General features: G+C 49.9%; 2 protein-coding genes across 6 annotated transcripts in view; one reads left to right on the forward strand and one right to left on the reverse strand.

The window, feature by feature from the left end:
- Nucleotides 1-67: 67 nt before the first annotated feature.
- CYB5D2 (cytochrome b5 domain containing 2) lies at nt 68-10,528 on the forward strand. Of its 4 annotated transcripts, XM_070389249.1 has the most exons (5): nt 68-362; nt 1,631-1,793; nt 4,023-4,163; nt 5,220-5,406; nt 5,909-10,528. In XM_070389249.1, the coding sequence occupies exons 3-5, from the start codon at nt 4,109-4,111 to the stop codon at nt 6,120-6,122; spliced, it is 456 nt and encodes a 151-aa protein (XP_070245350.1). In that variant the 5' UTR covers nt 68-362; nt 1,631-1,793; nt 4,023-4,108; the 3' UTR covers nt 6,123-10,528. The 4 variants fall into 4 exon arrangements, with proteins under 4 accessions (XP_070245350.1, XP_014337281.1, XP_005906734.1 ...); XM_014481795.2 differs by lacking the exon at nt 1,631-1,793; XM_005906672.3 differs by lacking the exon at nt 1,631-1,793 and having other exon boundaries at nt 68-626; nt 5,909-10,527.
- A 329-nt stretch (nt 10,529-10,857) lies between these two features.
- The window catches only part of ANKFY1 (ankyrin repeat and FYVE domain containing 1), a 69,615-nt gene continuing 65,271 nt past the window's right edge, over nt 10,858-15,201 (reverse strand). Inside the window, exon 25 of one of the 2 annotated variants that reach the window (XM_005906671.3) lies at nt 10,858-15,060. In XM_005906671.3, coding sequence (XP_005906733.2) covers nt 14,928-15,060 — 133 coding nt within the window. In that variant the 3' untranslated portion in view covers nt 10,858-14,927. The remainder of the gene's footprint in view (nt 15,061-15,201) is intronic. The other variant, XR_011467919.1, reaches the window with a different exon arrangement.

A 15,201-nucleotide genomic window follows, 5' to 3' on the forward strand; every position in this document is an offset into this window, starting at 1 on the left:
AAGACAGCAAGCCGGGGACAGCCTGATTTTCAAGAGGGCGCTGCTGTCATTACGTCTACGTAACCCGCAGCCTCCTTTGCTACCATCTTTGTTGGGGGCGGACAACCTGCAGGCCAGAATATCCTCTCGCCAGTCACTTCCTTAGTATCTCTCAACAGTCGCTAGCTATGCTAGAAAAGTACGAGGAAGGTTGGAGCCAAGGAGTGAACTTTTCGCCAAAGACTTTCCCTTCCAGTGCCCCACTGTCCCCTTAGTGACATGCGGACCCGGGAAAGCGCGCGTCGCGCTGGTGACGTCGCGGCCGGTTCTCCGCCATCTTAGCTGTGGACCGAGAGGTGTCAACTTCGGAGGAGCCAAGAGGGGTACGGCTGCGTAAATGCCGGGGCTCGGCGGGCGTGGGCTCTGGCTGGGCCCGGCCGTGGCCGTGGCGGCGGCGATGGCCGCATGGCTGATGGGCTGGTGGAGTCCCCGCGCCGACTTTCGCCTTTTCATACCCGAGGAGCTGGCCCGCTATCGCGGCCGCCCAGGGGACCCGGGCCTCTATTTGGCCTTGCTCGGCCGCGTCTACGATGTGTCCTCTGGCCGGAGGCACTACGAGCCCGGGGCCCACTATAGCGGCTTCGCAGGTATTAGCAGGGCGGTTCACGCTTTTTCCTGCTACGACGCGGGCGGGTAGCCGCCTGCGCTTCATTCATGCACGTATTCATTTATTCGTGTGTTCATTTCCTCCCCACATTTCGTCAGACCAGCGTGGGGGCCGGGCTCAGCTGCATCATCCATCTGGTGTGTTTTGACTATGGACAACTGTCACGGCCTCTATTCTCCCTGTCTTTCCCCACCGCTCCTCCTGACTAGGTTGGAGAAACACATCACTTGTCTCCTGTCAGTTCCTCTTTACCGGCCTGCAGAAGCTTCCAAGACCTGCTTTGTGGCTCTCAGGGCACAGAGATGAGTCACTGCCCTCAGGGTTCCCCAGCTGATTCCAATCTTTCTTCAGTGTGTCCCAGTAAGAAGTGACTTCCTTTCCCCCATCCCAGGTTTCCCGAAAAATAGTACATTTGGTTTGCTCCTAGTACAAACGCTTTTATCTGTCTTCCTTAAAGAAGTTTATCAGGGGACTTTTGTGGGAGCCAGGTTGGATCCCTGGTCAGGAAACTGAAAGTTTGAATGCTACCTGCAAGGAAGGTTTACAATCCCACCTGCTGCAAGTAAGATCTGGTGCAGCCAGATAAATAATAAAGTTCATCAGGCTAGAGCACAGGGAAGGAGTCTGGCCATCTTTATAGTCCTTCAGTACTTAGAACAAAGTTGGGCATATGTCAGGCCACAAAGAACATTTGTCAAATGAGGCTTATTCTAACCCTTTTTTACAGCTGGGGAGGATTGGAGGATGTAATTTGCCTAAAGCCCTCACAACTAAGTCCTGACTAGGACCACCCCTTTTAGAGATGTTGCTTTACCAGCCCAGAGGAATGACCACCTCCCAGATTAAAAGTAAAAGCAAATGAGGAGCAAGCCTAAAGCCACTGACTAAGCTGATATTAAATAAGCATTGTCCATTTGTCATTATATCTGGGGAGTTGGGAAGCTGCCTCTGGCACTTAAATACAAGGCACGTCCCTGTCTCTAGGGAGAACTTGAAAAGTAGAAGCACTGACAGAAGGAATTACGTGCAGTTGATGATGCTGACAGGTCCTCAAACAGTCCAAGAGAGGGAAAGGACTTACCCAGGGCTGCACAGTGAGTGAGAAGCAGAGATGCAACTGAAATCAAGTGTTTTATTTACCTGCCAGGTGAGGACACTTTGGATGCACTCTCCTGCCACTCCCTGATGCAGCTGTCGTGGCTGTATGCATGTGTGAGCAAAAGCCTCCCCCTTTCTGGGGTGATCTTTCTTTTGTGGTGTGCTCTCCTGTAGAGTGAGTTCATTTGTGTCCCATGTTACTTACCATCCATTTATTAGCCACTGCCATGTAGCTCGCCTTGTCCCCAGCCCCCTACACACTCGAGTAGGGAAGCAGATACATTCACTTATTCATTCGCTTAGTATTTTTATGAAGATATTCAGATGGTATAAAATCCACCCTTTTAGACAGTAGAATTTAGTGGTTTTTAACATGGGAAGTTGGGCTTTCCTGGTAGCTGAGCTGGTAAAGAATCGACCTGCAATGCAGGAGACCCCAGTTCGAGTCCTGGGTCAGCAAGATCCCTGGAGAAGGGATAGGCTACCAACTCCAGTATTCTTGGGCTTTCCTGGTGGTTCAGACAGTAAAGAATCTGCCTGCAATGTGGGAGACCTGGGTTCGATCCCTCGGTTGGGAAGATTCCCTGGAGGAGGGCATGGCAACCCACTCTAGTATTCTTGCCTGGAGAATCCCATGGACAGAGAAGCCTGGTGGGCTACAGTCCATGGAGTCACAAAAAGTCGGACAGGACTGAGCAACTAAGCACACACAACATGGGGAGCTGGGTAAGTATCACCACTGTCTTAGGCCAGGGCATTTTATCACCTCCCCAAAGAAACCCCATTTTTGTTAGGAGTCATTCTCCATCCCCTCTGACTACCTGGCCCCTGGCAATCAGTATCTACTTGCTGTCGCAAAGGATTTGCCTCTTCTGGCATTTCATGTTCATGAGTCATAGTTGTCACCTTTTGTGTCCGGCTCCATTCACTTGGCATAATGTTTTCAAGGTTCATTCATGATATGTTGGCGAGTATCAGTACTCTATCCCTTTTTATGGCCAAATAATATTCTGTTGCGTAGATTTTGCTGATCTGTTGATTATTTCCTGGATATTTAGGTTCTTTCCACCTTTTGCTTATTATGAATAATGCTGTTACGAACAGTTTTGTTGTGGACGTGTGTTTTCAGTTCTCGTGTGTGTATACCTAGGAGGGGAATTGCTGAGTCATATGGTAATTCATGTTTAACTTAATTTATATTTTTTGGTTGTGCTGGGTCTTCATTGCCGCATGCAGGCTTTCTCTAGTTGTGGCAAGCAGGGACAACCCTTCATGGTGGTGCACGGGCTTCTCATTGAGGGGGCTTCTCATTGAGGAGGCTTCTCGTTGCAGGCCACAGGCTCTAGGGCACGTGGGCTTCAGGAGTTGTAGCTCTTGGGCTCTAGAGCTTAGGCTCAGTAGTTGTAGTGCATGGGCTTAGTTGCTCTGTGGCATGTGGCATCTTTCAAGACCAGGGATCAGAGAATGATGATCAATTTGTTTAAAATATCAGTCTAAGTGTTATACAGAAAATAGATTAGTGGAGGACAGAAATAAACACAGGGAGACCTTCTGGGGTTTCCTCTAATAGCTTCGATGAGAGATGCCGGCAGCCTGAGCTTGCTTAGTGGTAGATGGAGCCAGGTGGTCTGATACAAGAACTATTTAGGAAGACAATAGGACTTGGGAACTAACTGGATGTGAGGGATGAAGGAGGTGTCAAGGACTGCACTTCTGGATTGAGCAACTAGTTATTAACTGAGATAGAGAGTATTAGATTGGAGGCAGGTGTCCAGGGACTGGGGATGCCATGTGGACGTTTTGAACTTGAGATGTCTGAAAGTCCTCTAAGGAGTGTTGAGCAGACAGCTGGATATACAGGTCTGCGCTCAAGATACAAGTTTGGCACCTTTGGTATCGAGGTGCTACTTGAAACCACAAGAGTGGGTGAGATCATCAAGGGGAGGGTGTGGATGGAGCAGAAGAGGTGAACAAGAATCGATCCCCGAGACTGGCAGAAAACGAGCTAGAGGGGTAGGAGGAAAACCAGGAGTGTAGTGTCACGGAAGCCAAGGGACTCCGCCGTGTGAGATGTTGCTGAAAGTCAATGAAAGAATGGGGTACGTGCGAGAATATGTGTCCAGGATCCAGGACCATCTGTCACCAAGGAGGAGGGATTAGCTTTGCTTAGGGCTGGGCAGTGAGGGTTTTCAGGAGATATTTCTCAGAAAATAGGTTCTTGAGTTGGTATAGTGTTGGTGATTTACAAGCGAATCTACTGGAAACCTCTCTCCCGCAGGCCGAGATGCATCCAGAGCGTTTGTGACCGGGGACTACTCTGAAGCAGGCCTTGTAGATGATGTATCCGACCTGTCATTTTCTGAGATGCTGACACTCCAAAACTGGCTTTCATTCTATGAGAAGAACTACAAATTCATTGGTAGGTATTCTGCAGGTCATTTCCATAGATTTCATTTAGTTGTCTTGAATTTGCCACACTGCATGTGAGATCTTAGTTCCCTGACCAGGGATCATACCCATGCCCCCTGCATTGGGCGCTCAGAGTCTTAGCCACCAGACCACCAGGGAAGTCTCCGGGTAAACCTTCTAGAAGGGCTTTCTGCTGCTTCTCTTGCCATATGACAGGGGCTGCTAGTAAAGGCCACCTGTACTTTAGGACTTGGAGGTAAAAGTCCCTGCACCTAAGAACTGGTACCTTCTTGGCTCTGGCCTCCTGAAGCTGCTCTTGCTGCCATTGCTTAGACCTTACAAATTCTGACAGGATTTTAAACTAAAACCAGTCCATGCAGTGTGTCTACTGAAGGACTGAGCCAGAAAAGAATGATGGACAGGGGAGAGCATGAGCTCGGGGTCAGACCTACTTACTAGCTTCAGAGACTCCCCAGCTACTTCATCTCCCAGTCCGTCTCGCAGGACCATGGGGCACTGATTTCTCTCTCATAGCCGTGTATGAGGATTACAAAACACTGGTAAAGTGCCAGCAAAGCTCCTGATACTGAGTGAATGCTCGATGGATGACTTATTTATGTTACATAAGACAAAATAATTCAATGTGGGGAAGAACTTAGCCACAAAACTGTTACTCAATAAGCAATTCATTCATCAAGCATTTATGGAACACCTGCTCACCTCAAGTACTGTGAAACATTGAAAAATGAGTGACAGGTGGTTCCACTCCCAGGGAACTGATGTCTGGAATGGGGGAAGATTTTATGTTTTCTGTCCTGGAGGTCTCTACACCCAGAACAGGGAGGCTTCTATCCGGAGTGGTGTAAGACACTGAGAGACGTCAGGGCAGAAGGCGCCACGAGTCCTTCCAGCCAGCTCCTGATACACCAGCAGCCAGCCAGCCACCATAGAGCCCCAGGGGCAGAGCTCTCCTGGGGACTCAAGCTCTCCTGGGGCTTCTGCAGGAGAAGCCTCTGTCCCGCCCCCTCCCACCACTGTGCTGACGTCAGCTTTCCTGCCGCCACAGGAAGGGTGATAGGAAGGTTTTACGGAGAGGATGGGCTCCCCACCCCAGAACTGACCCAGGCAGAAGCCATGATGACCAAAGGCTTGGAAGCAGACAGACAGGAGCTGATAGAGAAGCAGAGGTTCCCACCGTGCAACGCTGAGTGGAGCTTCATCAGAGGTAGCCGGTTCTGGTGTTCCCAACAGAGGTAAATGGGCTTCCCATCTGTTCCTCCCACCTCTCCCCCAGATCCAGCTTCTAGGTCATCTGAGTTGTTCCCTGAGGCCATAAGTTGAGAGTAACCCAGGAGAACTTGGTCAAGACCCATGTGCCCTGGGATTCTTAAGCCAGACAGGGCTTCTGAGATGCTCCCAGGCCAGTGAGGGCGGGGGAGCCTTTCACTGGGGTTGTCAACCAAGCAGGAAAGTGGGGCTGCCTCCTGGGAAGGCAGATGGCTGGGGCCAGGGGGAGCGCAGAGAAAGGAGGACGCTGCCCTCGGGAGGGAAGCTGGAGGAAGCCAGGGTCGGGGGGTGGGGAGAGCATGAGAGTTCAGGTGAACACTGCAGACCGTCACCTTGGGAAAACACCAAGATGGGAAGTGGGATGGTGTCCACTTTGCACAAGGCCTGGCTCACTGCCTCCTCCCTCCCCTCTCCAGAGACACTCAGGAGTTAGTGCTTCTAAGAAGCCCTCTTTCCTTCTTTCCTTAGTGGAGGTGTGAGCAGAGACTGGATCGGCGTTCCCAGGAAGCTGTTTAAGCCAGGTGTCAAGCCCCATTGTGTGTGTGTGAGAACAACTGGCCCTCCGAGTGACCAGTCGCCGGAAAACCCTACGCACAGAAATCGTGGGGACCTGGACCACCCCAACTTGGGGGAGTACCCAGGCTGCCCACCCCTCGCCATCACATGCTCTGTCCCCCTCTAAGCTGCACCCTGTGTGTCCGTAACCCCCAGGGAACCCTGCCGAGAGCCCTAACAAGCTGGAGGATGGCTCCTACGTGAACAAGAGGGTCTGGAAGGACTGGGCCACACTCTGCAGACGGGACTCATGCCCCTCCCCGCGGGCTCACTGTCTGGTGACTTAGGCCAGCACGTGGCCTGCCTGGTACTGGTCAGTCTGTTGTTGGCACTGTTCCTCGGGTCTCCTCCTCCTCTGGAGTTGGCAGACATTAATGGGCACAAATATGACCAACTCGAAACTCACTGGACCAACACACAAAAGGACTCCGCTCCAACAGCTTCTTTCCCAGGGACTGCTGGGGTGCCGGATCAGCCGCTGGCCTGGCCCTGCTTGTAGTGCCCACCCTGGTCAGGGATCAGGGGCTCTGACACTCCTTCACCATCCAGAAACAAGCAGACACATCCAGAAAGGCCAGATGAATGAACAGTGCTAACACAGCCCTGTTCCTGTTCCCCACGTGCTATTGTGAGCCCTTTTACAACCATTCTTAGATGTAAGACCTGTGCCCAAAGGCAAACTTGCATTGACAACCAAAAGCCACACTGAGTTAATCTGAGCTGGACCCGTATAGAGGTGAACCAGGACAGGCTGATTCTGGAAATGGAAAAGCTTTTGCTTGTGTAGATGCAGCAAATCCAGATCTCTCTGAACAGAGCAACAATTTATGTAGTCCTTTGTGTTAATTTTTTTAAAACATTGGCTGCACTGGGTCTTTGTTGCAGCGTGTGGGCACTCTAGTTGTGGTGCACGGGCTCAGTTCTCCAGGGCATGTGGGATCTTAGTTCTCTGTCCAGGGATCAAATTCGTGTTCCCTGCATTGAAACGTGGATTCTTAACTGCTGGACCACCAGGGAAGCCGCAAAGCAACTGTCTAAAGCAAGGATATAATTTCTTTCTTGAACACTTCAAATTAGGGACGTACATCTATATGTACATGTGCTCAGTCGTGACTGACTCTCTGAGCCTCATGGCTGTAGCTCATCAAACTCCCTTGTCCATGGGATTTTCCAGGCAAGAATGCTGGAGTGGGTTGCCATTTGGGATGGTGTGCTTTCAAAGGGAGAAGTCTGCATTTTGAGCCAAAGGTGGTTTCACAGCCCTAACCGACAGTGGGAAGCACAGCATCCAAGCCTGGGAAAGGCTGCAAAAGCCAGTACCAACAGCCTGGACAGTGGGTGGAGTGTCCAGGGTCATCTGCAATCTCCCACACTGGGCCCAGTTCATGCATTACCTCCTGGATTCAAGTTAAGCAGCCGGGGCAAGGAGTGTTCCTACTTTACAGATAAGGAAACGAACCTGGCATGAATCCAGGTCCACAGTCTCCTCATCTGCACCTTCACCTCAGCACCTCCCAATCCCCTCAGCTGTTGACCTAAACATTCTCTATCCTTCCTTTCTCTGTCTCCTCTCCTTTATCATTCATCTCACTTAATAGCTCTCCAGGTCCCCTGCCAAGAAAACAGGCCGCCTCCCCTTAATCAGAATGGCTTGCTGCCCTATGGCCGCAGCTGCTCTTGACCCCTGGGCCCTGCTCTGAGCTCCCTTTGCCCCCAGGATCTTCCTCACCTGCCCTTTGGGGCCTCTCACCTCTTCCTGCCTCCCTCCCTCAAGTCTGCATTCAACAGCGCACTTCCCTCCCCTCACGCCAGATTCCTGCCAGATTTCCTCTCAAATACCTATCTACCTACCTCCTGTCCCAGCAAAGATTTTATATTAATTTTAGGAGTAAAATTGCTTTATGATGTTAGTTTCTGCTGACGACGAAGTGAATCATCCATATGCATACATATATCCCCTTCCTCTCGAGGGCCACCGTTCCCACCGCCCATCCCAACAAAGCTTGAAAACGCTGCACATGCTCACTGTCTCTGCTGCTCAGCCCCCATTTGCTGTGTAACACAGTCGCCTGGCTTCTGCCCTCCTCTGCTCAGCAGCAGGCTCAACTCTGTGCTGGCAAAGCCATTCCACATTCAATGATTACCTACCTGGGCCTGTCACATTTGAGGGCCTTCATGCAAGCGCCCCTTGGCTTTTTCCTCATTTCCCTTATCTCCCTCCAGCATTCCTTCTCAGCCTCCTGTCCTCCACACACCCTTCCCTCCAGCTTCTCTCCTTCAGCTGTCATCTAGTTCGGGCAGCCTTCTGGTTATTTCTGCAGGCACCGCAGACTCCACAGTCCTGGCATCCAATCTTCATCTTCTTCCTCGAGATTCTTCTGATTCCCTTGGCTGGTCCCACCATGGCCATCTTAAAGCAGCCCTGTCACACCAAGGACTCCTCCCAACCAGCCTCCAGGTCCTGGCAGTCCCACCCCCTTACCTGTTCCCAGCATTCCTCTTGCTGAGGCCTGCCTTTCTCACGCGCTGTAACTGGACTCCCTCCAGCTACAACCCCGCAGCCCCCTCCTGCTAAGTCCTCTCCTGCTGATCAGGGCATTATTCTCCAACTAAACCTCTTCCATGGCTCCGGCATCTGTAGAGATGTGCTAACCCTTCAGCAGCACAGGAGGCCCTCCTGTGGTCCGTCTCCTCTCAGCCTCCATTCTCTCTCCCACCACCTCCCGCGTGCTGAGCCCTCCAGCCTTCACCTTGCTGCTTTATGCGTGCAGCGCCTTCACCCAAGCTGTCCCTTCTGCCCGGAATGACACCTCTTGTGCTCAGTTTGTCTAGCTCTTGTTTTGTGGTAACTCAGTCAACTGAGAGGCCTCGCTAACGGTCAACCCAACAGTGGATTTAGATGCGCTTTCCTCTAGGAAAATAATTCTGCGTTCACTTCTAAAGTAACGACTGTCACAGTGCCCTGTAACTATGAACTTCCTGCCAGCCTCTCGCGCTGGACCGCAGACCGTCTTTTGAGATGGGGACTGAACATTACTCGGCTGTGTAGGCCCACGGCTACTGTACCTAGCACACAGGAAGTGTGCTACTCACTCTGGCAGGTGAGGCAAGCACGGCCTGAAGCACTTAATAAAGGCACACAGCAATGAAGCTGAGCCTGGAACTCAAGGTTCTTGTCTTGATTCAGTGCCATGGTCCTGTGTCCACCGTTTGGTGTGTGTCTGCCCTCCTGAACAGGACAAACAATAGGAGGTGAACTTGAGTGAGGACCTTGTTCCAAGTTCCACACACCCCTTGAGCACAGTGCCTGAGGCATCCTGGTGACTCAGCCCCAGGTTAATGGAGGACTAGTGTCATTGGCACTGCTCTCCTGAGTTATTCAGTATTTACCAAGCACCTGTGTCCCCTGGGGTTCAGGCTGGGAGCTCACAGTGTGGGGGAGTGAAATCCTGGCTAGAGCAGCCAGAGGCCGCTCCTGGGGGAGGAACGTGGGGACAGCCTGGGGGCCAGGTCCAGAGTTGTTTATATCTTTCCAAAAACAAACTGAGAAAAGGAACAAAACGAGAGCCGTCCCAGCCATGTATGGACTAATCTGATTTCCACCCTCAAAAGCACTTCTACTACCTGGGCCCCCCGACTCCTTCAAACAGGCAGCAGACATGACTCCCCCGGCCTGCACCCAGGAGGACCTCGATGTGCACACCACGATTCGTGTACCTGCCCAGGACGGAGGGCGCATCACTCACCGTGCACACCACGATTCGTGTACCTGCCCAGGAGGGAGGGTGCAGCACTCACCGTGCACACCGATTCCTGTACCTGCCCAGCAGGGAGGGCGCAGCACTCACCGTGCACACAATTCGTGTACCTGCCCAGGAGGAAGGGCGCAGCACTCACCGTGCACACCATGATCCGTGTACCTGCCCAGGAGGGAGGGCACAGCACTCACTGTGCACACCATGATCCGTGTACCTGCCCAGGAGGGAGGGCGCATCACTCGCCGTGCACACCACGATTCGTGTGCCTGCCCAGGAGGGAGGGCGCATCACTCACCGTGCACACCGATTTGTGTACCTGCCCAGGAGGGAGGGCGCAGCACTCATCACGGATCACCTTCCCCAGGGCAACCCTGTGAGCCAGGAAGAACCACGGTCACTTCTATTTTACAGACATGAAAATTGAGGACAGAAACCATGCGACTTGCCTGTTTTGTACTCACTCAGTATTTACTGACATAATATGACCAATTCTCCTCAAGGATGGCTATTAGGATTACTTGGGGTTGTTTCACGAAAGCCCCTAACAGTGCCTATTAATTATGAGAAAAGCCACCAGAAAAGATTTATCAGTCACTACATCTGGCCTGAACAAGGGATGAGCAAAATGGAGGACGGGTAAAGGAAAGGAAAACACTAGCTCAAGAAGCGTGAGGGCCACGTGAGCTACTGGATTTGTGCGACTGCATGGTGGGGGCGGGGAATGGATCACTAGACTTTAACTTGCAAACCCCGATTCTTGCCTTAGTTTTCTCTGAAACCCACAGTAACAGTCCTTTCTTCAGACCACAGCCAGCAGAAACCTCACCATGGATCTTCGTGAGTCGCTCCTAAATAATGGAGTCAGGGAATTTCCAGGGTCTGTGCAAGAGCTGCAGTGGGGTCAGGGGGCTGAGCCGGAGCAGCTGTGGTCACAGGTGTCACCGTGAGCTGAAGCTGGGCCAAGAGCACAGTACATCCAGGCAGCTGGTGGTTATGCCCACAACAGCTATTTTTTCACTGCTATCAACAATGTGTTTCTGAAAAAAGTGTTGGAAATTCAAACTTTCCTGGAGGGTAGTTGTTAAAGAAATGTATTCACATGTCAGAAGTTTAAAAAAAATTTGTGTATTTGTTTTTAATTCTTATTGGTACTTTTTGCGTTAAAAGGAACTACAAATGTTATTAAGGTTTCCACTTTAAATGCACAATTTTACCTCATTTTATTTATAAGGACTTGTTACAGAAAATGCAAATATCAATATTTGAAAAATACATTCCATTACACGAACTCCAAAGAAACAATGCTGATAAGCGCCATGGTCCTCCTGATGCCCTCGCCCCACACTGACCACCACCTGGAATGGCTTGGAAGCCAAAGTGACCAACCTAAACATGTGCCTGCGGTTTCTGCCCAGGCCTCCCCCTTGGTAGAGCACACAGGGATGTATGTCGTGGTAACAGCCAACTCCACGCATCTGCCCAAAAAACAATGTTAAGTCATTAAGTTGAGCAGGCTGCCAACTCAAGACTCCCTAGCTACAGAACACCAACACTGTCTGTTTTAAGAAGTTAGTATATTGTTTATGCCACACAAAAAAGTAACTGTATAATGAATGATCTTTCAAAGAAAGTCCTTAAGGCATCTATGATAACTTCTGGAAATTTAGTAAGTGTTTTAGTCAAATAAGTCAGCTCTTCACTGAATTACTTCCACAAAATGAGAACGTGGCTTCCAAACCCCTTTAGGAAATTGTTTGCCCTTGGCTTCTTCCTCTCCCTGGCTGGGCGTGGGGAGCTTTGGTGCTCAGATTCGAAGGGGCTGGGCTTGCCAGTTCCGTGCCCACTTCTCCTGGGGCTGGTCCTGAGGGGAGCAAGCCCAGGTCCCAGAAACAGGCTTGTCTCACGAGCTCCCTCATAGCTTCAACCTGCGAGCTCCAGGCGGGGCTGTCACGGAAGCATCCCACCTACTTGCTCATGCTGCTGTCACATGCAGAGTGAGTTTGCCTTTCAGATCTAATCATTACATAGCTCAATCGGGTTTTCTCCTCCAGATTAAAAATAAAACCGAGATGGAGATCAAGGCTCTCCCCTGTCCCAAGGCTTTTCGTCCACTTCCTGCTTATGGATAAGATGAGCACAACCCGTGTAATACGACAGGTGGGAGACATGAACCAGGAGTGGCAGTGAACCCACCAGCACGTTGAGCTCCACGCGAGGAGCCCATTCGGGGGGAGTGGTGAGGATGCTGACAAGGGTGGTCACAAACAACTCAGGGCTCTGAGGTAGAGGGCCAGCGGTCATGTGGACCCCCACTCCTGGAGAGAGAGAGGCAGGTGAACTGGGCAATCTAATCCGGCCTCAACTGAATCGGTAACTGGGGTTGACAACACACTGGCAACAAACTCCAGACAGAACACACATTCTAACATGTCATTCAGTGAGACACCACTAAAAAGAACTGGAAATTAAGAAGTCCTAAACGCAGGCACTTAAGTTTGTGGGAAGTTTCCTGTATTCGAGGATAATAGCAAGTTAGTTTTAGCCACTCTGTTTAAACATAGACACAGTTTGTACCTTCATCTTTAAAAAAAAAAATGATGTAAGAATACACTGTCTCTCAGATCTGATGAGCAAGCGGCAGTTAAAAAGCTAACTTAGAGTTAACAATGTTGACTGATGAAGCAAATTATATTTCAATCAAGTTTAGTCTTCCTGCTCTACTCACCCACAACTGGCAACTTTCTGAATGAATAAAACTGAGCTTTAAGCTATGGATTAAATTGTGACAAGAACAGCCAGGCAGTTTGTTCTAGAGTCATGTTCGATGGCTTGGAGAACACAAAGAGGACCAAGAGCATGTTGAGTCCCCCCAGAGCAGCCACCACGCGAGGAACTGAGAGTGTGGCCTTCCAGCCCATCGGGAGAGCCAGGGAGAGCCTAAGACTATGGAAAGGTGCTTCTTCTAGATCTACAAGAATGCACTCTGAACAGAGCTCACAGAACGTTCCCCCCAACCCGTGGAGGCTAAGTACCATCACTGTCCCTAGACTCTGTGAAGGTAAACAAGCTTGACAACTTCAGACATGATTATAAGATTTTTTTTAGAGTGCAGTTAGAGGCAGGATTGTTACTAAGATTGGTATATTATGACAGGGGCAGGACAACCAGCCTCATCCCTCACTGAATTTCCATCCTCCTCTCTCCACCACGGACGGTGAAAGAACAGGATAAAAGTACCGAACACCTCGATTCATAACTGAAGCATAATTGCCTTACTTTCCAGTGACAGAATCAAACCACCCGACTAAGGCCTACTTACTCAGGCCCTGTTCAAGCAACAGAAAATGGAAACTGAACACATGCTCCACATGGTCAGGTGTTTGCCAAGACCAGTTGTTTTTCTAGAAAAATTCAGTATGAAATAGGTCAGAGACTTTGGGGGATAGGGAACTCTTGTAATTAATTTTTTTCTTTGAAACACTGCACAAGCTCATATTAACATAGAAAGCATATATATCTTATAAATCACAGAAATATTAAAAAAAGTAGCACTCTGGTTTATCAGCTCATTTTACACACATATTTAGGCAACAGGATGTATAAATTCTACAGTGACATGGAGGACATACCCACTATTCAAACAAAAAAAACAGACTGCTGCAAAAAAATATTTAGTCCCTTTTACACATATATGCACACTTCATTAATGCAAAAAAAAAAAATGTAGTGGTTACTAAATGTCTGAAAAAAACAGTATATATGATTGAGATTGTTAATCTCTGAGTATAGCTGTACAACACATATTGTTCATCTCAGAGTGTTTTTTTTTTTTTTCAAAGCAGTGGTATAAGTTTCTCTCTAAATGTGCATTTTTAAAAAACTGGCCAAACCTTCATAAGAGAAAAGAAGTTTAACACCTCAGGGTTAATATATATGTACTAGCAGCGACTAAGGCCTGACAGGTTCCGGGGGCTTTATCAGCACATGAGCCTTCCAAAACGGGGTCACACATGTTTGGCCAGGGCCTTTGGCTGGTGGCTCTCACAGGGCAGATCAAGAACCTATGCAGAGCTGGGACCCAGGCACCCTCTCTGGGGTGCTCACAGAGTAACTGGGAAGGTTTTTAGCAAGAAACACTCATGTCAAGGAGATGGGACCTGCTGGTCTGAGGCTGCAGATTCCCTCTCCTCACTTGGCCCCGTGTGACTCTCTTGCTCCAAAGGACACTCCGAGGGAGTTTTCCGTTTAAGACTTAGTGTGAGCTGAGATCCAGTCAAAGCTGACTGGTAGAATCACTGATGCACAGATATGTGAGGGTATTTTTGAATATGGATTTTTAGATTGGAATCACCAGTAATGCAGCTATATAAAAAGTGCAGCACAAGAAAAGTGCATTTTCTCTACCACTGCCTAGCGGCAGGTAACTGAGGACTCCACAGACAGGACATGGCAAGAGGAGAGAACAAGACGGCTGCTAGGAGGTGTCAAGCTGCCAGAGTGCAGTTGGACACCTCAGTAGTATGAATACCGGTAAAGCTTTCAGTTGTTAAGGCCACAATTTTTCAGCTCTCATCTTTGAACCCTGTTTAGAAAGATTTCACCTTTTTTAAAGGGGTAGTTCACTAAAAATACAGCTTAGCTTTTCCAAAAAACAAAAAAAAGAGTGAGAGACTTCAGGCCAAGAGGATCCTATTTACCTTTACGGAAACACTGTGCAGAGAAGTCCACAGCCATTCACCCCAAAGGAGAGCCAGCTCTCGCTGGGCAGCCAGACACCGGCTTCCTACGGTCAGGCTCAGACTGGGAAGTCCGCCCAGGCAGGAGACGTCATGAATGCTCTGAGATGGACACTAAGCTACTGGAAGAGAACATGGGTTTCAAGTGTCCTTGTACATTGCTAGCAGAATGGGGTCTAATTCCTATCGTATTTACCACTTAGGCTAAAAGGCCTGGTCCGACTGGTGAGACACCTAGCGACCTCGATCATGGTCTGACACACTGACAATCATACAGCATCATCTGAAATGGGATCTACCCCCCTGGTCCACAACTGTTCCAGTCTCTTGCCGCGGGAAGACGACGGCCAGCTCCTGCTCTGGGTGGGGTCAGGCTGGTGAGCAGAGCAGCTGCTGGGGAGCGACTGAGGATGTGGCCTGGACCTTCCTGGGGGCTCACTAAGAGACTCCCCCCAAAGTCAGGACATCAAAGCAAATGTTGCAAACTCGCACAGGCTTGTTCAGGTCAAACTTTATAATAGGAATCTCCTTGGTCGAGCATTTATGGCAAAGAAGACGTCCGCAGTGACGACTGTGGAGGCAAAGAAAAGAGGTGTGAGGGGTTTCTTGAGAGTAGACTGCGGCTGGGCACGTGAGCACTGTCACAGCAGCCCCTGCAGCAGACACGCGAGCCCGTCCTGGTACTCTGCAGTCAGCTCTGCCCCTTGCCGGC

This window comes from Bos mutus, chromosome 19 (assembly GCF_027580195.1).
Source record: "Bos mutus isolate GX-2022 chromosome 19, NWIPB_WYAK_1.1, whole genome shotgun sequence".
NCBI lineage: Eukaryota > Metazoa > Chordata > Mammalia > Artiodactyla > Bovidae > Bos > Bos mutus.